Genomic DNA, 23,024 nt, shown 5'->3' with positions numbered 1-23,024 from the left:
CCTCGGCTTAGGTCATGATCCGAAGGTCCTGGGATCGAACCCCAAGTCGGGCTCTCTGCTTAGCCGGAAGCTTCCCTCACCCCCTGCCTGCTCTCTGCCTACTTGTGATCTCTGTCTGTCAAATAAATAAATAAAATCTTTTTAAAAAATGCCTTAAATCCTTTCTGGAAACAGGTGGGAGTATAATCATGGAACTCTTTGCTGAATTGAAGACTAGGCCTTCTAACGGTTGAAAAAGCCAGCAGGGGGTGCCTGATTGGCTCAGTCATTAAGCGTCTGCCTTTGGCTCAGGTCATGATTCCAGGATCATGGGCTCAAGCCCCACATTGTGCTCCCTGCTCAGTGAGAAGCCTGCTTCTCCCTCTCCCATTCCCCCTGCTTGCGTTCTCGTTTTTGCTGTGTCTCTTTCTGTCAAATAAATAAATAAAATCTTTAAAAAAAAAAAAAGAAAAGACCGGCAGGACCCAGTTCCAACAGAAGGTCCTGCACAGTAGAATGGGCCTTGAGTGGTTCTCAAACTTTGCTGAATGTCAGACTCACTTGGCAGGCAGCTAAACATGCAGATTCCTGGGTCCTACTCACAATTTCTGAATCAGGTCTGGTGTGGTCCCAGGAATCTGCATTTGTAGGCTGCTTCTGGGTGATGTGGATGCTGCTAGCCCACGGACCATACCTAATGTCATACTGGCTTGGATCCAGAACATTCTATTTGCTCAGTATGTTGTATCATTTGCTTCCTGCCAGGTGAGGCAGGGGATGTATCCCATTTAACAGATGACATAAGTGGGGCCCCGCAAGGCAGAGTATGTTGCCCTAATTACATGGCTGGTTAATACTGACATCAGAACCCCAAAAGGTTTCTACGTGGGAGGGAAGCCAGGGCCATGCGACCACTGTCCTTCATCTACTAAGCTCCAGGCCTCCTCCTGTCCCTCAACCCACGAAGCTCATTCTGGTCCCCATTCCAGACTTTGAGCTTTCTGTTTCTTCTGCTCATTCTGGTTCCCATTCCAGGCTTTGAGCTTTCTGTTTCTTCTGCTCTCAGACCTTCTCATAGGCTGGTTCCTGCCTGGCACTCAAATTGCAGCTTAAATGCCATCTCCTCCAAGAAGCCTTCCCTGACCACTCAGGCTGAGGAGGCTCTGCATTCTTTTCCCTCCAATTTCACTTGTTATCGTATCACCAAGTTTTATTGTCTTTACAGCTCTTGTCATGATTTGAAATCATCTCATTCATTTATTGTTTATACGTTCACTACAAAATAAGAAACCGCTCACGGCTTATGCTCAGTGCCCCACACAATAACACTCTTTATACACACTTGTCCGATGAATGAATGAATGAATGAATGAGCTGATGATCAGAAGGCTACGAGGCAGTGCTAGAGGGTGGGGAGAGAGGGTGAGGCTGAAGGGCAAAAGGGCTCCGCTTACCTGAAGTTTCCTCAGGAACCGCTCCAGGGCGGGCTTGCCCACAGGCCGGATCTTGTCGCGGTCCAGGCGGACCCGGGCATCCGGGCGCCCATCAGCCCCTGTGGTGGGAGCAACAGTAACAAGTCCCTCGCCAGCCTCCAGCAGGACTCTCAGGATCACAAACCGGGCCTGCATGTGGGCCTGCCAGAACCAAGAAGAAAGGAATCATTTACATGCTGATAAGGCATATCAAAAGTCTGCTCCAAAGCCTCATATACAGTTTGTGCTCATTAACTGTCAGTTATCCTTACCACTTCTTCTCCCTCACCCTGTGGGTCTTTTACTGCTCTATTCCTCTCCCCTTAAATATTTCCTCCCCTCTCTGCTCATGAGGGAAGGCAGGCTGCCCTGGAAAACAGGAAAGCCATTTCCAGGCAGGTCCCAGAGCCGTGTGCTCCCCCTTGCCAACCACCGCGCCCTTCGCTGCTCCAGAACGCCCCCAGATGATACCAGATACCCACAGGGGTCCCCCACAGTCCAGGTCACCAAGCACTCTCTCTTCTACAATCTTGTTTGCACTCAACAGTGGGACCAAACGGGCATCATGAACCCCAGTTTACAGATGACAAACCATAGCCCCAGAGAGGTAAAGTGACTTGCTCAGGGTCACACAGCTGTTAACGGAGATCAAGGATTCAGACCTGTTTCCTGACTCTAAAACATGTGTTCTTTTGACGACACAAGACTGACATAAGACTGATGACATAAGTTTATCAAAGCATACTTGTGTGACTTTGAAGAACATTCCTATTGTTAACCCTATTTCGCATCTCGTAAGTGAGCAGTCTCGCCTAACCGCTCTGAGGCAGACTACTTGGATTTGAATCCTGGCTCTGCTACTTACCAGCAAGTTACTTAATGTCTCTGTCCCTCAATTTCCTTATCTCTAAAATGAGAGGAATAATAGTACCTATGTCCTAGGGCTGACATGGGGAACAAAGAGTTAATTCAGGTAACATGCTTAGAACTGTGAGTGGCACAGAGGAAGTTTGTCGCAAGCCAGCTATGAGCGGTCGTGGTAAAATCAGCTGGTCTGGTTTTGCCCTCAGAGGTGGGCAGGGAGATTATTACTCCCATTGCACAGACAGGGACACTGAGGCTCACAATGGTGTGACTTACCCCCATAAGGAGTGGAGTCTGGGATTAAACCCAGTTCATGTGTCTCTTTGGTAGATATGGTTGTCCCATCCCCATACCTAGAATCCTGACCTCAGACCCCACTGCAGGCCTCCCCCCAACCCCCAGCTCCCTGCTGGCCCCCACCTGTCTCCAGCTGGAGGTCTCTGGGGTATAGAACTCCAGAGCAAGCAGCCCAGCCCGAACCATGTTGAGCCAGTTCACGTAGATCACGTCTTCTGCATCAGCCCCCTCGAAGCCGAAGATCCTGGCGGAGGGACAGGGAGGAGGCAGGAGCAGTCAGAGGCTGCCTGGGTGCTGACCCCCACCAGTACACCCTCTGTCCACAAGGGAGGCCCACCCCCCAAGCCTGTTGCCCATACTCCAGCACTTGGGGGTTGAGGCAAAGGTAGAGGCCCACACTTTCAGCCCGGCATTCTTCGTAGCTAGAGGCGATGGTGCTGAACTTGCTGTCCCAGGTCTCCCCGCTCCGGTACCAGCTCTGAATCTGGGAGGGGAGGCCCAGGAAGTAGGCTTAGGAACAGCTGCCATCCCAGCCAAGCCCAGCCCCCCAGCACCACGGGGGCTCTGCCGAGGCCGCCCGCCCTCACCTGCTCTCCCGTCTCTGGATTGATCACGGTCTCCTGGTCAAAGTTAAATGCTCCTTTCTCGTCCTGCAGAAGCGTCAGAACACGGGGCAAGTGAGGGAAACATGTCTCTGCCCCAGCCCAGCACCTCAGCCTGGGGATTCCAGCGCCATCCATGTGCTGCCGCCTCCAAACCAGAGTCCTGTAACCCTGGCTGCCCTCCTCCCACCCTCAAGCCACATGAAAACCCAGACCCGGGATCTCCGGATCCCAGATATGTGCCAGTGGATGGGCTAGAAAGCTTGGCTGCTGCTCCCCTACGCGCTTCCCATGCCCTCTCCCCATGCGGGCAGAGGCCACAGTCTGCGACTCTCTACCTCCAATAAGCATTGGCCTCACTATCCACTCCATGTGCCAAGTGTCTTACGTACCACCCACTTATTCCTCACACCCCTGCCCCCCGGAAGGTTCTATTACCCCACTTCACAGAGGAGGAAAACGAGGCTCAGAGACTATGAGCCCCAGCGTGGAATCAAGCACATAACCTCCACGCACACTCTCTTGACAGTAAACCCACTTCCAAAGGGCCTACTGTGTCGGCAACCCTAGGGCTTTGCTTTTATTCCTCATGATGGCCCATATGGTAGGAGCCAGGGTCCCTGTTTTGCAGATGGGCCAACTGAGGCTCAGTAAGGAGGACTGACTTGCGGAAGAACACAGAGTGGCCACATTTGTCCCCACTTCCCTGTGACTTCAAAGCCTGGACAAGGCTCAGGGCCAAGCTGCCGCCCCCATTAGCTGCTCTCTGAATGGTCCTGACCTCCAGCCCCTCCGGACTCAGTGACGAGCCCCACCTCACAGGGAGCAGACCCAAACAGAACCCCGCTCTCTCCGATGCCCGGGCCGCACCCGCCTCTGGTCATCCCGTCTGGCACAAAGGCTGCCTGTTGTCTTTGTATCCCCTGAGTGGGGGCATCACAGGGGCTCCAGCCACTCTAATTGGCTGGCAGGAAGGGGCTGCTCTCGCGAGAAGTGACTCACTCCTTGTTAATATCTGGAAAGGTACGGGTTCCAGGGAATAGTAGTCCCAAGACAGACCATGCTGCAGCCTCAGGACTGGGAGCGTGCAGAGAAGACTGCCCGCACAGCCTCCCTGTCCCTGCGGCTTTCTGAGTCACACCTCCAGGGCAGGCTTCCTCGGCCTGAGCCAAGCCACCCCTCCTGTGCAGGGGACCTCAGCTGGACTGTCCTGCAGGCCCCATGCCCTTGGGGCTCCTGGGACATCTTGGGGGAGGATGAGATAGGAACTTCCCTCCTTTAGGGGCCATTTCCCCCACCTAATCCGAAGCCAGTGAGGGCAAAGATGGTGCGGCTTCACCCTGGGTGGGGCTGATCATGGAGGAGGGGAGCTGCGGGCACGTTCTCACCTGCACAAAGAGCTTGCCGCTGCCATGGCCCAGCAGCTCGTGCAGTCCCACCTGCACGTCAAAGGAGGGCCCCTTCCAGCGGATGTACAGGTCCTGCCGAGATAAGCGGAGGCCCATGCTGTCTGCCGCCCCACCAAGCCACACGGCCTGCTGCCGCCCCTGCTGCCGAGCTGACGGCCAGTGGCTTCCTTCCCACCAGGCTCCACCAGCGCCCCCCTCCGCCGCTTCGCCCATCGCCTCTTTGCAACAACCTGGAGGAAGGGACCACCTCCACCTTTTGACAGGTGAGCAAACAAGCCAAGTCACAGGGCCCCGTCTTCCTGTGTCGGCCGTTAGTCCAGGCCCACCCCCAACCCTTGGGCTGCCGGTGCCCACCTTATCCTCCTCCTCCAAGAAGGTCAGCTTCTCCCGCTGTGTGGCGTAGGCCACAGCCAGCACGTTCCCCAGCGACACATTCTTGAAGCCGTCTGTCTGCCTCAGGTCATCATCTGCAGAAGGTGGGGAGGGGACCAGGGAGAAGGGGCGAAAATCAAGGCCACGGATACAGAGTCGAGACAAGAGGACCAGGCTGGGATGGAGAACTGAGGGGGGCATGTGGCCAGGCCAACTGTGTGTGGAAGGGGAGGGGCGACTCTCAGGGGACACGGCTGCGGCTTGAGGAAGCTCACAGTTGGGGATGTTGATGCCAGCAGGGATGCCAGAGCCAGAGAAGGTGAGAACGTCCAGGGAGGTGAAGTCGGGGGTGAGGAACTTGTCCTTCTCGAAGGCCGGAGGCCAGGGCAGCTCCTTTAGCAGCTGTTCTGCACTTGCCACCAGGCACTCGAACTTGGCACTCATGGCCTTATTCACCATGGCCACAAAGCCTGTAGGGAGGGAGGTGGGCTGTGGGCTGGCAGGGTTTGGGAGGGGTCCCGTACCCCACTCTACCCCGCGACCCCTCCAGCCATCATGCATGTTTCAAATGTCCGCTGTCTGCGGTACCCTTTGTGGGCCGGTGGGGAGAACAGGGACCCAGGCCTGGCCCTACCTTCATGGAGGTCACTGGAGGGGGTGGGATGTAGAAAGAAGGCTTCACTGGATAACCTCTGCCATGGATCTTAAAGGAGAGGGCAGGGAGCCCATAGAGGGTGGTGGGTAAAGAGCAGATTCCCAGTGGAAGGGACTCCTTGAACAAAAAACATGTCCTTCTTTTGGGGGCAAATGAACTCTCCTGCAAGGCTTCGGTATTTGGCTTACGAGGGGGGTGACTGAGGCTGTGCACAGGAGGCCTGGGATTGATCTTTTTAGGTTTCATGTGGTTAGAGAGCCTAGCTTCCATTTCTGTTTCCAAAGCTGCACTCCATAAAATGCAGTTTCCATGAGAGCCTTCCTAAAGAAAGAGCTTCCTGGTCAAATAAGTTTGGATAATTCTATATGCTCTATCTCTAAATTCTTAGAGATTCCTAATGTACGTTTGCATATTAGAGATACTGAAGAGTCCTCCAGGCAAGACCCTTTGCCTCTGAACCCTTCTTGGTGTAATTCCTGGGACCCCTACAGGAACTATACTGCAGAAAGGCCCAGCCTAGACTACTGCATGGTCAGGCTCCTGCACAGAATCGATTAACTTGGCCAAGGGGTTAGACCTGGCAAAGCCTCCCTGTGTGGAGCCACTGTGTCAGGTGGAATTGACATACCAGGTCAGGAAGACAGGATGATTAAAATAGCAAAGAAGAGGGGGCGCCTGGGTGGCTCAGTGGGTTAAACGTCTACCTTCAGCTCAGGTCATGATTCTAGGGTCTTGGGATCAAGCCCCACATCGGGTTCCTGGCTTAGCAAGGAGTCTGCTTCTCCCTCTCTCACTGCCCCCTCCCCCGCCCACCTGCCTATGCTCTCTCTAATAAATAAAATCTTTAAAAAAAGAAAAATAGGGGCGCCTGGGTGGCTCAGTGGGTTAAGCCTCTGCTTTCGGCTCAGGTCATGATCTCAGGGTCCTGGGATCGAGCCCCACATTGGGCTTTCTGCTCAGCAGGGAGCCTGCTTCTTCCCTCTCTGCCTGCCTCTTTGCCTACTTGTGATCTCTCTGTCTCTGTCAAATTAAAAAAAAAAAATTACAAAAAAAAAAATTTAAAAATAAAAAAATAAAAAATGAAAAGAACAGGGTGGAGGGAGTCCAGCTGGCTCAGTCGATAAAGCACGTGACCCTTGATCTCAGGGTCATGAATTCAAGCTCCATACTGGGCGTGGAGCCTACTTAAAAAAAAAAAAAAAATAAGTAAGTAAAAGGAACATGGTAGGTCTATATGTATGGATATGAAAAGATATCTAAACTATTTGGTGAAAAATACGGGTGGCAGTACAATCCATAGAACATATTTGCATCTCTTGGGTAAGTTGAGTGTCACGTGTGAGCTTAAACAAAGCTCTGGAAAGATCCGTACTCAACTGTGTGAACTGTGCTGACCTCTGGAGAGGAGGGGCACAGGGGGCTGATTTCACATTTCATCCTACATACTTCTGTATCATTCCAATCACCTACAACAAGCATGGATTTTTAAATCACACACGTGAACACACAAACACACATTTTAAAGCATTATTAGCTCTATCTAAAAACAAAAAACAGGGGTGCCTGGGTGGCTCAGTTGGCTGAGTGGCCAACTCCTGGTTTCAGCTCAGGTCATGATCTCAGGGTCCTGAGATCAAGCCCCGCATGGGGCTCTAGGCTCGGCCAGGGAGTCTGCTTATGGATTCTCTCTCTCCCTCTGCCCCTCCCCCCTCAAACTCTATCTAAAATAAATAAATAAATAGGGGGGAAAACACCTGACAAGGTACACTCCCAATTCTAACCTTAAGGTGGGAACAATCACGGATGATTTTTTTTAGTATATTTTCCAAAATTTGTGACCGTGAATATGGACAACTTTTCCTTTTTTTTTTTTAAGATTTTATTTTTAAGTAATATCTACACCCAATGTAGGGCTCAAACTCACAACCCTGAGATCAAGAGTCACACACTCTACTGAGCCAGCCAAGCGCCTCTGGACTACTTTTCTAATAACCACAGTGAGTTAGATAAAGAGGGGAGCCTCTGAGATCAAGGCTGCTCAGGAGGTTCTGGGGTCTTGGCCATCGGAGAGGCCTGGACAATCAGGACCCAGGCAGAGAAGATGCAGGTGTGCACACCTGTCCTCCCTTCTGGTCCCTGAACCACCTGCGCCCTGGGCCTGCATCTCTGGGCTTAGATCTAAGCTCCTCACTGGCTGCTGGGGCTGTCCTCTCTCCTCCCAAATCAATCTCTCTGGCTTCTAGAAACTGGATGCTCTAGACTCTATCCCCAGAGGCTGGGGAGGATAAGGCTTTGTACAGAAATCTAAATCCTCAGGCTGGATGCCCTGCCTCCCACAAGTGGGTCCAGTTGGGGTATGGATATAGGCATGGGGCAGGGCCAAGGCAGCCTCCTACCTGCCCTGAGATGACAGCAGCCAAGTCAAGTTCACTGTCGTAATGGCAATTACGCTCCCATTCACCCACGACCTTTTACGTGCCTGGAATTCTGCTGAGCAATGTCTCTTCCCACGACACCCAGAAGGGAGTGACCGATGCTCAGATATGGGGTTTACCTAGTTGGGGAGGTCACACAGCGGGTGAGCGGCAAAGTTGGGCTTGGAATGGCCGTAGCCTATGCCCAGATCAGACAGCAGAGGCAGCACAGCAAACTGACTTAGAGCCAAGGTGCCAGGCTCGGCCTCTCACCAACTATACCTCGGTAGCCACTTCTATAAAGCGAGGATAACAACTGTCACGAGAGGACAGTGTTCAGATGACCTCCTGGAGCTAAGTGCCCAGGGTCTAATAAATCATCAACACTGGTTCTGGTTATTTGTATTATTATTGCCAAGGGTGGAGGGGAGAACCCTCAGGGGACACTGAGGATAAGCGTTTGCAAGCTGACCCCCCTCCTCCCAGAAGTTACCTTCAAACTCTCCACGGGAACCAAAGGGGTCTCGGTAGCTCTCGATGAACCCGATGTAACTGCGGGAGTAAAGGGCAGAGATGGAAGAGGAGCAGGCAGGAGCGGGGCAGATGGGATTAAGGCTGGTGCCTCACCTCTCCACAATGGGGCCTTTGTCCTGTATCCAGAAGCGGGAACCCCTCTTATGGGCCTCGATGGAGCCCTGGGTGAAACTCTCTATGTACTGGGCCAGCATCTGTTCCTGCTGGCTGTTGGCTGCATACGCCTGGAGGTGAGCAGGGGTCAGTCAGCCTCAGGCCACCCACCTGTGCCGACACCTGTCTTTGCTGTCCAGAGGGACCTGGAGCTTGCGACCCTCAGCCCCCAGCCAGCCCTACCTTGGCCTTCTCCAGGTGCTCCACCACCTTCTGGAGGATAGGGGCATAGTCCCCCCGAGTCACCTGGAAATGGCTCCCCCGGAATTCGTAGCTCTTCAGCTTGGAAGTCATTTCAGAATGCAGAGCAGGCTCTGAGGGAAGAAGGATCGCTTAGGGAAAAGGCTAAGACACCCCAGCAAGCTTCTCACCATGACACCCTTACTCTAAGATCTTCAATGACTCCCCACTGCCTACAGAAATAGTATAAACATTCATTTAAAAAAATATATATAGGGGCGCCTGGGTGGCTCAGTGGGTTAAAGCCTCTGCTTTCGGCTCAGGTCATGATCCCAGGGTCCTGGGATCGAGCCCCACATCAGGCTCTCTGCTCTGCGGGGAGCCTGCTTCCTCCTCTCTCTCTCTCTCTGCCTGCCTCTCTGCCTACTTGTGATCTCTGTCTGTCAAATAAATAAATAAAATCTTAAAAAAAAAATAAAAAAATAAAAAAATATATGTGTGTGTGTGTGTGTGTGTGTGTGTGTGTATTAACTATGTATATACTTAACTCATTTAAGCCTCACATCTACTCTGGGGGGTTATCGCCATTTTACAGATGGGGAAACTAAGGCACGGAGAGGTAAAGTAAGTTTCCAAAGGTTGCCAAGAGCAGGTTTCAAACCTAGGGTGGCAGATGTATTTAGAAAGACAGTCAACCCGAAATGTAAGGAGCCTTATAAGGAGATGAGAAGGTGAACAGGAGGTAGGAGACGGGATGAGAGAAGATGCTGGAGAGAGGGCAGGAGGGGGACGGGACCTGAGCCAAGGAAAGCAGGCCGCCTCTTGAAGCTAAGAGCCAAGGAGACAGACTGCCCCCTGGAGGCTCCAGGAAGAACTGGAGTCTTGCTTCTAACTGTGGACCCCCCAGAACAGTAATAGAATAAATTTACGTTGTTTCGTGCCACTACATTTGTGGTGATTTCTTGCATTTTGCTTGTTGTCCCTGACCAGTAGCATACACTTCTAGGTTATGTTGTAAAAAAGAAAAGATAAGCACGGCGTCTCCCACCTCCTAAGGTGACATCCCCCACCAGGATGCGGGGGCTCTTTGCCCTCCTCTGGAGGCTGGGCAGGCTTGTGACTCTAAGAGAAGTGACACCAGGGACTGCCGAAGGGGGTCCAGCTTCCGCCTGGCTCTCTCTGCATGCTCCCTTGGGGAGGCCAGCCAACAAGAGCAACGTCAGGAAGCCACATGGGCCGTCCTGGCCCATAGCCCCTGCGGAGGTCCCAGCTGACGGCCGGCATCTTCCGCCAGGCGTGTGATGAGTGCGCCTGCGGGGGATTCCAGCCTCTGGCTGCTGATGGCACCCTGGCCTCCGAGTCTCCCAGGCTGAGGCCCCGGTCGTTGTCACCAGCCACAAGCTGTTTGATCGTGCCCCATCCTGATTCCTGACCCACAGAGTCTGTGAGGGTGAAGAGGTGGGTTTATGTCCCTAAATTTGGGGGGCAGCTGCACACCGCAGGAGGTAACACAACCGGTACTCAGGCACCAGAGCCTCCCTTTCGCACCCTGTCTTGTACACAGCAGAGCATACGGAAGTATGGGCTCGGCTTACATTCCAGCGTGATCGATACCTAGTCCCATGGACCTGGCGTCCTTTTCCTGAGTCAAACCCAACAACATGCCAATCGCTAAACTTTCTCTCCGCCATGCTCTGGGGCGCACACTGTTCCCCCCACCAAAGGTTTGGGTGCCATCTTCATCTAGTCCTACACCAAAGATCTGAGTTTCTGCCAAGTGTTAGCCACTGGGGGGACCGTGGTCAGTGAAACACACAATTCCTCCTCCTGAGAAGCCCGCGTCAACAGTGACAACAAAATGCCCACACAGTTGCTGGGTATGATGATGGAAAGGGGAAGAAAGTCATGGAAAGACTGGTCAGGGTCCTGGAGTAGCTAGTGAGAAGGTGTTTGTCACGTGTAGATGGAAGGCAGGGCTTCGAGGTGGGCAAGGGGACAGACTGTGCGAAGTTCTGGACAGCAGATGTGACAACAAACAGGGGGGTTTTCAGGGGATTGTAAACCGCTAAGCATGGCTGGGGCTCAAAGTCTAAGTGGGAGGCGGGCAGGGATATGGGGCTGGGGGCTGGGAAGGGGAAAAGGGAGGGCCCACTCGCAAAGGGCCTCATAGGGGCCTGGCTATTTCTGTCCACACTACATGCATTTCCCTCTCACCTGGTAACAGACCCCAATTTTCCTCTAAGAATCCCCCACCCCACACCTCCAATTCAGGTGTATGGGAGGGGCTGACCTCACTGTCACCTGGCTCCCAGGTCAGCTTGGGATCAGGGTCCAGACAATGAGAGATCTATCTGTCCCTTGACCACAGGCACCACAGATAAATATGGGACCCACAATAGAGAAACTAGAGCCACTCCCAGACCTTACTGAAGAAACTTCTGGGAGAAAAGGGCCCTCTTTCTGCTGGAGTGGCCAGGCTGGTGACCAGGCCCCGTGTAGGAGGAACACGCGGTAGATGAAGTGAGAGAGAGGAGGCCGGAGGCAGAGAGAGAAATCTCTCGGAATATGGTCCGAGCAGCTGGGTCCAGCTGTGCTTGAAGCCATTCCGCTCTGGGCTTCTTAATGTCCCAAACCTATTAAGTCTCCTGGTTTAGGCAAACGTGTGCTAGATACCTCACTTGTGAAGAATTCTGAAAAGACAGAGCCCTTGGAGGTGGATTTGGGCTTTACCCTGAGGGTACTCAGAGACATTTAGGAAGCAGACTCTAGTACGTTCACCATCTCCCCTTTCCACGTTCTCCTGAACCTCCAAGACCCCTAAGGTGGCCTCTTTCACTAAGCCTGCACAGATGTGCAGTTTGGATTTCTTGTCTAGCCTGTCATGGGGCAGGTGGCCCAGCCTCTGTTCCCACTGTTCTCGTGGATCGTTATTATCTTTTGTGCCCCTGCCTGAAGGATGGGGACCGTCAGAAGCTTGTGGCGGTAACATCCGCCAAGTGCCATGGAACCCCTCTCCCTGTCCTCATGTCTCCCCCCTTATCTTTATTGTCGCAGCTGGCCCCGGGGCTAGTGTCCCCTTCACAGGCAGCACTAGACGCAGAGCACAGCAGTGACCACAGCGGCAGGAAGTGCACTGTCAACGTCTTTGGTGACTATCGTGCGTGCCTGTCACTCCAGGCAGGACCCACTAAGCCCTGCCCTGAGTCCGGGCCCGTCCCCGCTCCGGGGCGGAGGTGCTGAGGAGGGAGCGGAAGGGCCGTGTGGAGCAGCTCACCCGCGCCAAGCACCGAAGCCAGCCGCACCTCGTAGCACGGCTTCCCGTCCTCAAGGACGCCCTTGAAGAGTCGTGTGTTGTAGGCACTGAGGTTCTAGAAAAGACCAGGGCAGGGGTTGGGGGAAGAAGAGTAAGTCCAGAGGGGGCTACAAGGCGGGAGGAGGGAAAGGGAAGAGGAGGTCCGGAGGCTGCCTGAGTCGGCAGCGAGGGGAGCGAGCGGGTGGGCAGCCCAGGCCGGGCTCTCGGAAACGCTCTGCTCTATGCGCTGAGCGCCAACATTTACTAAGCGCTGACCCAGGGCGAGGCGACGCAGAAGACCTGGAAACTGCTTACGCAGCTGCTGGGGGGGTAAACACCACAAGTGGACTCCGGAGCCCAACCGGAAGTGGCTCTGAGGTCTCCACTGTCCTGCCCACAGGCTGTCACCAAGGCCTCCAGCCTGTGGCGGGCAGGGGTGGGGGTAGGGGGGCTCCGTCCCTGGCACATGTGGGAACATCTGCCTCGCTGGAGCCAGGCCAACTCTTAGACAAGGATTCCCAAGTCTTTCCTACTTCAAACGCCCAGGATGCTGTGTCTCTGGACCCAAGCTGAGACCCCGGAGTGGGTGCCAGTGGCAAGGGGACCCTGTGAACCCCCCGTCCCAAGTTCCCTAACCCTCAAACCTGTGAGTCCAGAAAGTCCTGGGCCAGCTTGGCGTCTTCCATGGTACAGTCCCCAGAGAAGTAGGTGGTGATTCCCTGTCGGGGAAAGGGACAGGTGGGAAGGAGGAACTGCCGTGGTCGGGACACACTTCTCCAAGCCCCTGCACCTCCTCCCAGCCGCGTCTACCCTGCCCCCCTCATCTCTTTCCAGGGGAGAAAACCGTAACACAAATCGCACACAGAGGCCCATCTCCAGCCTTCCTGAAGCTCTGCTCCAGCCTTTCCAGGGCTGGCCCACCCTGGAGCCTTGCCATGTCCCTTGCACCACGTGGTGGCCAAGTGGCCTCCAGAGGCAGGAAGCCCGGGCTCCTCCCTTTCCCATCTGCCCCTCCACAGCTCCCTCTCTCAGCTCTTCTCTTCTTCCCTCCTGCACACACCCCAGGCTGTCGGAACGACAAGGGCATTCAGAAAGCATTGCATCCAACCTGCTTCCTAGCTTACAAATGACAGAACGGAAGCCCACTGCCTCCCTACCCGGTACCCTTCCCTCCGCTCCAGGTGACTTCCAAAGGATGCCCTCCACTTTCCTGCATGATGGGGGGTCCTCACCTCCTTCCCCAGCCCGAGGTGTCGAAGCCGCGGCTCCAGAGAGAACATGAGCTCCCTGCAGGTCTGCCAGAGGCTCTTGACTTCTTCCGGGTGCTGCCCGGCCGCCTTACTCCCCAGGATCACACGTTCCAGCTTCTCCTGCAGGGGAGGAGGCCACTGGCTGGGCCGTAGCGCCCAAGCCTGTCTTCTGCACCCTCCACATCCACCCCCCAGCTCTTCTCCCGCAGCCTAAGGCCTGGCTCAAAGTGCAGCTGAGCGACAGGCAGCATCGGTGCTGTTGAAGGAATGCTGGAGCTCAGGCCCCCCGCAGACCTGTTAGTCAGAAGCTGCATTTCAACAAGATGGCCAGGCGACTTGTGTGGACAGTGAGTGCTGAGAGTCCGGGAGTAAGAACTACTGATGCCCCAGATGGGCCCAAGCTCCACAGTCCCCGCCCGCAAGGGACTCACAGTGCCTGGGCCCTTCCACCATCCTCAGGGATGAGATGACCAGGCTCCCTTTTTGCAAGCACTGAAGTTCACACACCCTTCCCTTGTCTGCCCTCAAGTCAGCACCGTCAGGAAGACACACTGCTTTCCCTCGCTAGGTGAGGAGCATGGCAGTGACCAGGCCCCCACTACCATCCCACCGGCCCCAAATTCCTCACCTCCCCCGGCCCACCCTCAACTCACCTTGGGCAGGTTGGGAACAAACTTGGTGTCACCAAAGGACTTGTAGTTGCCCATGTTGGAGTAGATACCAGCCGCATAGACCAGGAACGCCTGGAGGGAGGTGGGCATCAGAGACCCGGAAGCACAGTGTCCGCCCCCCCCACCAAACCCCACCCCAGGGAGGTTCCCGCCTGAGATGTTAACACCCAGAGGAACCAGTACTGGCGAGGCTGGGAAAGCTGGGGGCAGGACCCAGATCCCAGGAGGCCCCAGTCTGGCCCCAACATACTTTCTCAGACCAACTTCACATGCCCATTGTCCAGCCAGATTGGTCTTCTCAGCAGCCCCCAAACACACCCACCTTTGTTCCTGCTATGCCCAGCACCCTCTCAGCCACCCACGGCCATTCCATATGACCTGTGAAACACTGTGCCTCTGCCTCCTTGTGCAGAAAGCCTATCTTCTGCTCCCAGCCAGCCAGGTAGCTGGCATCGGAAGCATCAGATGTTAGGGCTGGAGGGCCCTTGGTCATCCGGACATCATCGCAGGCCCAAAACTCAGTCTCCCTTCCTCTGGCAACAAGACCTTCCTCTTGTGAAGGTAGGGGGCTCTCCCTTCCCTGACTCCGGGGGTAGGCTCAGGCTCAAGCTAGATGGTAAGAGCCCTACCTAGGCAATTTCCTAGTGCCAAAGAGCCTCTGTTTTTATATAAGGGATCATAGAGCCTGGAGCCCCTGGACCTCCCCTGTTGCAGTGAAGAAAGAAAGCCAAGCTGAGAGATGAAGACTGCATCAATATGGTATCCCTGAGCCCCTGAATCCAGCCATGACTGAAGCCTGCTCTAGCCATGGACTTTTCAATTATATGAGCCAGTAACGTTCTCTTTTTCAAAATAGACTTTATTTTTTAGAGCATTCTACAGCCACAGCAAAACTGGGGAGAAAGTATACAGATTCTCCACGTACCCACTGAACCCCCCACACGAACAGCCCTCCCCATCATCAACGTCTCCCACTGGAGTGGCACATTTGTTACAACAGGTGAACGTACCTGGACACATCACCACCCAAGACCAGTCTACATAAGGGTTCACTCTTGGTGCACACTCTGTGGGTTTGGACAAATGGATGGCATATGTCCACTATTACGTACGGCACGTTACTCTGTCCTACAGAGTAGTTTTAGCGTCCTACGGTCCCTCCCCTCGATGCCTGGCAACCACTGATCTCTCCTATCTCCACGGTTTTATCTTTTCCAAAGTATCGTATAGATGGAATCACATGTACGGAGGCTTTCAGATTGGCTTCTTGCATTTAGTAATACGCACTTGACCTTCCCATGTATTTCATGACTTGATACCTCATTTCTTTCCAGCACTGAGTAATATTCCATTGTCTGGATGGATCACAATTTGTCAGCTCAGCTACTGAAGGACATCTTGGTTGCTCCCATCGTTGGCAATTGTGAATAAAGCTGCTACAAACATCCATCTGCAGGTTTTTGTGTGGACCTACGTTTTTACCTCCTTTCAAGATTTCACTTCAGTCAATAACCAAGAAGCATGACTGTTGGATCCCACAGGAAGAGTAGATTTCTTTTGCAAGAAGATGCCGAATGACCTCCCACAGCAGCTATATGATTCTGCATTCTCACCAGCAATGAACAAGAGTTCCTGGTGTTGCTACCCCTGCAACAGCATTTGGTGTCATCCGTGTTGTGGATTTCGGCAAAGCTAATGGATGTGTCGTGCTTCTCTCATTACTTTATTTATTTGCAATTTCCAATGACATACGATGTAGAACATCTTCTCACGGGCTTATTTGCCATCTGCGTTCTTCATTGGTGAAGTATCTGTTACAGTCTTTGGCCCATTTAATTGGGTTGCTTGTCTTCTTATTGTTGAGTTTTAAGAGTTCTTTATGTATTCTGCCTAAGAGTCCTTTATCAAATATTACCTTTTGCAAATATTTTTACCCCAGTCTGTGGCTTGATTTTTCATTCTCTTGACAATTTCTTTCACAAAGCAGAACTTTTTAATTATACTGAAGCCCGCTTTATCAACTATTTCTTTATGGATCATACTTGGTGTCGTACCTAAAAAGTCATCTCCATACCCAAGGTCATCTAGATTTTCTATGTTATCTTCTGGGAGTTTTACACTTTTGCATTTAACATTTAAATCTCTGATCCACTTTGAATTAACTTTTGTGAAAGATGTAATGTCCATGTCCGGTCTAGATTCTTTTTTCCTCTTCTTTTTTTCTTTCTTTTTATCAAGTAGATGTCCAGTTGTTCCAGAACCACTTGGTGAAAAGACTATTTTTAGGGGCACCTGGGTGGTTCAGTGGGTTAAGCCTCTGTCTTTGGCTCAGGTCATGATCTCAGGGTCCTGGGATCGAGCCCCGCGTTGGGCTCTCTGTTCAGCAGGGAGCCTGCTTCCTCCTCTCTCTCTCTCTCTGCCTGCCTCTCTGCCTACTTTGTGATCTCTCTCTCTGTCAAATAAATAAATAAAATCTTAAAAAAAAGAGACTATTTTTACTCCATTGTGCTGTTTTGTTCCTTTGTCAAAGATCAGTTGACTGCATTTATGGGGGTCTATTTCCGGGCTCTTTATTCTGTTGCATCGATCTATTTGTCTGCCCTTTTGCCAACACCACACTGTGTTGATTACTGCAGCTTTAGAGTAAGTCTTGAGGGTGAGTGTGATCCTCCAGCTCTGTTCTTCTTCTTCCCTCTTTCCCCAATATTGTGTTGAAAATAAAATAACTAGGATTTTTAATCACATTGCATTGAATCTATAAAGTTGGGAAGAACTGACATCTTTTTTTTTTTTTAAGATTTTATTTATTTATTTGAGAGAGTGAGAGCACAAGCAGGGTGAGGGGAAGAGGGAGAAGCAGACTCCCTGGTCAGCAGGGAGCCCAATGTGGGGTTGATTCCAGGACCCCAGGATCATGACCTGAGCCAAAGGCAGACACTTACCTGACTGAGCCACCCAGATGCCCCAAGAACTGACATCCTTAAAAATCTGAATATTCCTATTCGGGAACATGGACTATCTCTCCATTTATTAAGTTCTTTGATATCTTTCATCAGTTTGTAATTTTCCCAAGTTTTAAAACACGTCTTGTTGTATTTTCAAACTATGCGTTTCACTTCCTTGTGTGCTATTTAGAAATAGTATTATGGTTTTCATTTTGAATTTTTATTGTTCCTTTCTGGTATATTAAAAGCAACTGACTGGGGCACCTGGGTGGTTCAGTGGGTTAAAGCTTCTGCTTCCGGCTCGGGTCATGATCTCAGAGTCCCGGGATCGAGCCCCACATTGGGCTCTCTGCTCAGCAGGGAGCCTGCTTCCCCCTCTCTCTGCCTACTTGTTATCTCTGTCAAATAAACAAACAAACAAACAAACAAATAGATCTTAAAATAAAATAAAATAAAAGCAACTGACTGGGGTACCTGGGTGGCTTAGTTGTTGAGCGGCTGCCTTTGGCTCAGGTCATAATCTCAGGATCCTGGGATCAAGCCCCACATCAGGCTCCCTGTTTGGCTCCCTCTCCCACTCCCTCTGCTTGTGTTCCCTTTCTCACTGTCTCTCTGTCAAATAAAAAAAAAAAAATAAAAAAAAAAGCAACTGGTTATATCTGTCTATCTATCTATCTATACACATATTTAAAGATTTCATTTATTTATTTGTCAGAGAGAGAGGAGGGGAGAGAGCACAAGCAGGGAGAAAGGCAGGCAGAAGGAGAAGTAGGCTCCCTGTTGAGCAAGGAGCCCAAGGTGGGACTCAATCCCAGGACCCTGGGATCATGACCTGAGCTGAAGGCAGACACTTGACGGCAGAGCCACCCAGGGGCCCCTGATTTTTCCATATTAACTTTGCACCCTGCAACCTTGCTATAATCACTTATGAGTTTCAGGAGTTTTTTGGTCAATTCTTTTGGATTTTGTACATAGATGGTCAATCATATTTTCTGTCAACCAAGACAGTTTTGTGTCTTCCTTCTTAATCTGCATACGTTTTATTTCCTGTTCTTGCCTTATTGCATTAGCTAGGACTTCTGGTAAAATGCTGAAAACCAGTGAGGGGACTTCTCTGCCTTGTTCCTGATCTAAGTGGGAAAGCGTTGAGTTTTTCACCATTAAATATGATATTAGGTGTAGTGATTTTGTAGATAGGTTTTATCTTTATCAAGTTGAAGAAGCTCCCCTCTATTTCTAATTTGCTTGGTTCGATCATGAATAGGTGCCGGATTTTGTCAAATGCTTTTTCTGCATCTACTGATATGATCATGTGGTTTTCTTCTTTAGCTTGTTGAGGTGATGAATTATTTATTTTCAAATGTTGAGACAGATTTGCATGCCCAGGATAAATCCTACTAGGTAATAATGGTGTATGGTTTTTTATATATTCTTGGATTTGATTTGCTAATATTTTTGAGGATTTTTTTTTATCTATGTAAATAAGAGAATGGGCTGTAGTTTTCTTGTATTGCCTTTGTCTGGTTTTGGTATTAGGATAATGTTGGCCTCACAGAATTAATTAGGAAGGATTTCCTCTGTTCCTCTCTCTCTTTTTTTTAAGATTTTATTTATTTATTTGACAGAGAAAGAGATCACAAGCAGGCAGAGAGGCAAACAGAGAGAAAGGGGGAAGCAGACTCCCTGCTGAGTAGAGAACCCAATGCAGGGCCCAACTCCAGGATCCCAAGACCACGACCCAAGCCAAAGGCAGAGGCTCAACCCACTGAGCCACTGAGGCGCCCCTGGCTGGTAGCTTTTTCTCACAATACTTCAAATACTTCAATCCACTCTCTTCTTGCTTGTGTGGTTTCTGAGGAGCTGGATGAAATTCTTATCTTTGCTCCTCTAAAGGTAAGATCCATTTTTTCTCTGGCTTCTTCTAGGACTTTTCTGTTTCCTGACTTCTAGCAGTTTGGGCTCTTTCTTAGGGTTTCCAAGTCTCTGCCTACCTGTTCCTGCATGTTGTCTGCTCTATCCATGAGAGCCCTTTAGCGTATCAGCCATAGTTGTTTTAACTCCTGGTCTGGTAAGTCCAACATCCTTGCCACATCGGAATCTGCTTCTGATGCTTTCTCTATCTCTTCAAACTGTGTTTTTTGCCTTTAGTATGTTTTGTCATTTTTTCTTGATAGTCAGACATGATGCACTGGTAAAAGGAACTGCAGTACATGGGCCCTTTAGTCGTACGATGGTAAGATGTGGGAGCAGGTGAAGCATTCTCCAGGTCCATGATTAGGTATCGGCAATTTCTCAGTGAACCTTTACCTCAGTGAACTTCACATGCGCCTCTCTGTCCCATGTCCCCACCCTCCTCCTTAGGTGGGACAGGACAGTTCTTGAACTGTCTGAAATGGGATATTTTCCTCCACCCAGGTCAGTTAGGCTCTAGGCTCTGCTGATACAGTTTCTCCGGAGAGCTAACTGGGAAGAACAGAATGTTCTGGCATTTTTCAAAAATGGTTCCCTTGCCCCTCCCCTGGCCAGAAGCACAAGGGGCTTTTCCTCTGAAATCCAATCCATTGTGAGGACGAAGATCCTGGAGGTAAAATTCCCCAAATTCCTGAAAGTGTGGAGACCCCTCCTCTGACTGGGTTCTCCTGGAGTTTTTAAATTCTCAGAGCTGTCCACACTGAGACTCCAGCAATTTGTCAATCACAGTTCAGGTTTTCTGACTCCAGCACTGGCTCTGGGGGAAGCTTCTGCTCATGAATTTTTGCACTGGTGAGTTGTGATTCTCTGTACCCACCTGTCTGTCTCTCCCATGTGGGGGCAGCAGTTAGCCCTGTGGCCTCACTTACTTAAGGACAGATGAAATGTTATTGATTTTTCCAGCGTATTCCACCTTTTACTTGCTGGGACAGACTGGTGACTTATGAGCTCCTTATATGCCGGACTGGAAACTGGAAGTCATGATTTGCATTTCCATTCAAGCCAGTTTGAGGCCGGTTTCTGCTATTTGCAAGCAAAAGTATCCCACAGAGAATAGCAACACTCAGGTTGCACTTTCCCAGCCATTAGCTCTTTTAATAAGTCAAGGTCTAGAGATGGGATGTGATCACTAAAAGTTAAAGAAAAGGAGAAGAAACAGCCTGGGCCTCAGCTCAGAGATAAGCAATCCAATCCCTTTATTTTACATGTAGAAACACAGGCCACTTTCTCATACATTGTTGGTGAAACTTTTATAAAAGATGACCTAACAACATCGATCACTTGTAAATGTACAGAGCCTTTGACCCAGCAATGCTACTTCTAGAAATAGAGCCTCCTCACACATGTGCACAAGTATGCTCACTGTGGCACTAGTTCTAAGAAGAATCAGGAACAATCCAAATGTCCAACGATAAGGAAAAGATTAAACTGATTCTGGTGTACACTGCAGTGGGGTGCTTCACGGTCAACAAAAAGGATGAAGTGCCTTTCTATGTACCCCACAGAAGTTCTCCAAGACATGGTGTTCAATTAAAAAAAAAAAAAAAAAAAAAGTAGGACTCCTAAGAACACGGAGAGTATGATTTCATTTATGTAAAAGACAAAGGGAGGAACCGGTGCACATGCGCATATACACGTAGAGGAATGCAATACACAGACAGAGGACTTGAAAGGCTGTACATGCCACCATCCAATAGGCGATGTTCACGTTTCGTTTCGTGTCTTTCTGCACCGCAGCAATGCACTACGAATGCATCTAAGTAATTCTTGGCCAATGAACCCACAAACAAACAAAAGCCAGGGCACAGGCAGGGACCCACAACATGGCAGAGGAAGATCTGGTCCAGAACTCAGACCTCCTGATTCCTACCCTCGATTCCCTCCTCTACTATCTCTGAGTGTCCATAGCTGTTTCCTTTACTCACAGTGGCCACTATTTATCTTGGAATCAGGTCACTGCAACCCCAGGAGGTACAGACTACCCTCATGCACATTTTCTAGATGGGAAGACTGAGGCTCCAGGAGATGTTCCTATATTTGTAGCCCTTGGTCTACTCTACAGAGAAGGACCTTTGTACTCCTGCTTGTGGTCCCTCATACCCAGAAGCCATTCAGGAAATGCCAAATGACCTAAAAGAACTGACCTGATACTCCTCCTCGGTAAGGCCCTCAGCCAGGGCGAGCTGGCGCAGCTGGTCGGGGTCCTGGGCGCGGAATAGGCGACTGAGCAGGGCATAGATGTAGGGGGCCTCAGGGGAGGTCTGCAACAGTACTGCCAGGCCTCCATACCAGGCAGCCCGTGACAGATGGTGGGCATAGAGGCGCTCTGTGGGCGACAGCAGGCGGAAGGCCTCCCGGCAGTCCAGGCTAAACACACCGATGTCATTGGGCAGGATGTACTGGGCGTCCGCCATGGGCCCTGCTGAGAACCATCACCATCATCACAGCCATCATTTACCACATACTGACTACACACCTAGCTAAGCACTCTCATGGTCTCATTTAATCCTCCCTCAAACCCATTCGCAGATATGTTAACTGAGGCTCAGAGGCTGGGCAACACACGCAAAGATATTACAAAATACACCGGTAGGTCATATTTGGCCTCGGGCCCTTAACCTTAAAGACTGAATGAAACTACCTAGTATTACCAATGGGGAAACCGAGGCCCAGAGAGGCTAGGAGCTTTGCCTACTAACACAAAGGGAGAGGTCAGAAGCAGAGACCTGAATCTCTAGACTCCCAGCCCAGGGCCCTCAGGCGCCCCTACTCCTTCCCTGACTTCTTAGCCTCCTCTTCAGAATTCTCCCATAAGTTCAATTTCACCCAGCACTGTGGTGGCAAGGGTAGAGTTCCAGGCCACCAGCTGGAAAATCCAGGTTCCAAACCTGATTCAGCCCTTAGCTCCTAAAACCAAGTCGGTTGTTTCACTTTTCTGTGCCTCAGTTTCCACCTCTATAAAATGGGGGCGATGATAAGGCCAACCTCACCAGGAGGGTGTGCAATCTGTCTCACTCTCATCCTTCTAAACACCTTTTCTTTGGCCCTCCATCCTCCAACCCTCTCCCTGTGCTTGGCCAGGGGAACTACAGGGCCACGTTAGTTCGGAGCTGGAAGAAAACTCAATTTACAGGCAGTGAGACTGAGGCTTAGAGAGACCACGCGACTTACCGAAGTCTCACAATCCCGTTGGGACACGGGATCTCCCAACCCAGGACATTCTCCACACCGCCCTCCCCTCCCGGGACTGAGAGTCCAGCCTCCCCCACAGCTCCGGATGCCCCGCCCCAACAGCACAACCCTCAGGGTTAACTCTTTGCTGCCCGGAGGGTTTCTTGGCCTCGGGGTCGCGGTGAATGTGGAAGGAGTACTGGATGGAAGGCAGAAAAGGAATAATCCTGCCTTCGGTCCAGGATCGCCCTGTCCCCCGAGGATGACGCATTGTGACCCCGAAACCCGGGCGCCGGTCCTCACCTGCAGCAGCCGCTCTCAGCGAAAACTCACTTCCTGCTTCCGGCTCCCCCATTCATTGGGGCTCCGCGAACTCTGCCCCCCGCGGCCAATCGTCGGGCTTCGGGGCCTGGATGGGCGTCAGCTCCGACCAATAGGCGCCCCTCGGCGCGCTCCGCCCGCCTGCCGCTCTCCGCTCCCGGGCCCTACTGGGTCGCGCGCGGCATGGCCCCTGCGGCCTTGGCCTTTGTCCGCGAGGGTGCTGGCGCTGCGGCCAGGAACCGGAGTGGTCGGCCTGGCCGCGGCCTAGTCCCGGCAGACCCGGCTGACAAGGTCGCTTCGAGTCTGGGCGGGGGCGACATGGGTGTCATGTACGGAGCAGCGGGGACTTCCCCACAGAGCCCCAGCGCCGCCCTCCTTTGGGTCCCGGGACCTCAGTTTTGCAGGTGGGAACCTGCGCTCAGGAAGTGATGTGACTCTCCCCTCCCTCACTGGATTCGAGAGTCAGGGGGTG

The 23,024-nt window shown here is 51.7% G+C and overlaps 1 protein-coding gene across 5 annotated transcripts in view; it reads right to left on the bottom strand.

Moving 5' to 3' along the window:
• Window positions 1-22,679, bottom strand: part of DPP3 (dipeptidyl peptidase 3) — a 30,729-nt gene extending 8,050 nt beyond the window's left edge. Inside the window, exons 1-16 of one of the 5 annotated variants that reach the window (XM_047691043.1) lie at window positions 22,535-22,679; window positions 21,205-21,482; window positions 14,127-14,216; window positions 13,456-13,593; window positions 12,868-12,942; window positions 12,206-12,299; window positions 8,935-9,065; window positions 8,692-8,822; window positions 8,558-8,616; window positions 5,271-5,465; window positions 4,978-5,090; window positions 4,603-4,695; window positions 3,200-3,262; window positions 2,972-3,096; window positions 2,736-2,856; window positions 1,434-1,613 (exon numbers count right to left, since the gene is read on the bottom strand). In XM_047691043.1, coding sequence (XP_047546999.1) covers window positions 1,434-1,613; window positions 2,736-2,856; window positions 2,972-3,096; window positions 3,200-3,262; window positions 4,603-4,695; window positions 4,978-5,090; window positions 5,271-5,465; window positions 8,558-8,616; window positions 8,692-8,822; window positions 8,935-9,065; window positions 12,206-12,299; window positions 12,868-12,942; window positions 13,456-13,593; window positions 14,127-14,216; window positions 21,205-21,482; window positions 22,535-22,586 — 1,938 coding nt within the window. In that variant the 5' untranslated portion in view covers window positions 22,587-22,679. Of the gene's footprint in view, window positions 1-1,433; window positions 1,614-2,735; window positions 2,857-2,971; window positions 3,097-3,199; window positions 3,263-4,602; window positions 4,696-4,977; window positions 5,091-5,270; window positions 5,466-8,557; window positions 8,617-8,691; window positions 8,823-8,934; window positions 9,066-12,205; window positions 12,300-12,867; window positions 12,943-13,455; window positions 13,594-14,126; window positions 14,217-21,204; window positions 21,483-22,050; window positions 22,072-22,231; window positions 22,373-22,534 lie in introns of those variants that run through there. The other 4 variants (XM_047691044.1, XM_047691049.1, XM_047691048.1 and 1 more) reach the window with 4 other exon arrangements.
• Between the last annotated feature and the right edge of the window lie 345 nt (window positions 22,680-23,024).

This window comes from Lutra lutra, chromosome 10 (assembly GCF_902655055.1).
Source record: "Lutra lutra chromosome 10, mLutLut1.2, whole genome shotgun sequence".
NCBI classification, from domain to species: domain Eukaryota; kingdom Metazoa; phylum Chordata; class Mammalia; order Carnivora; family Mustelidae; genus Lutra; species Lutra lutra.
This window is presented reverse-complemented; position numbering and strand designations above follow the sequence as displayed.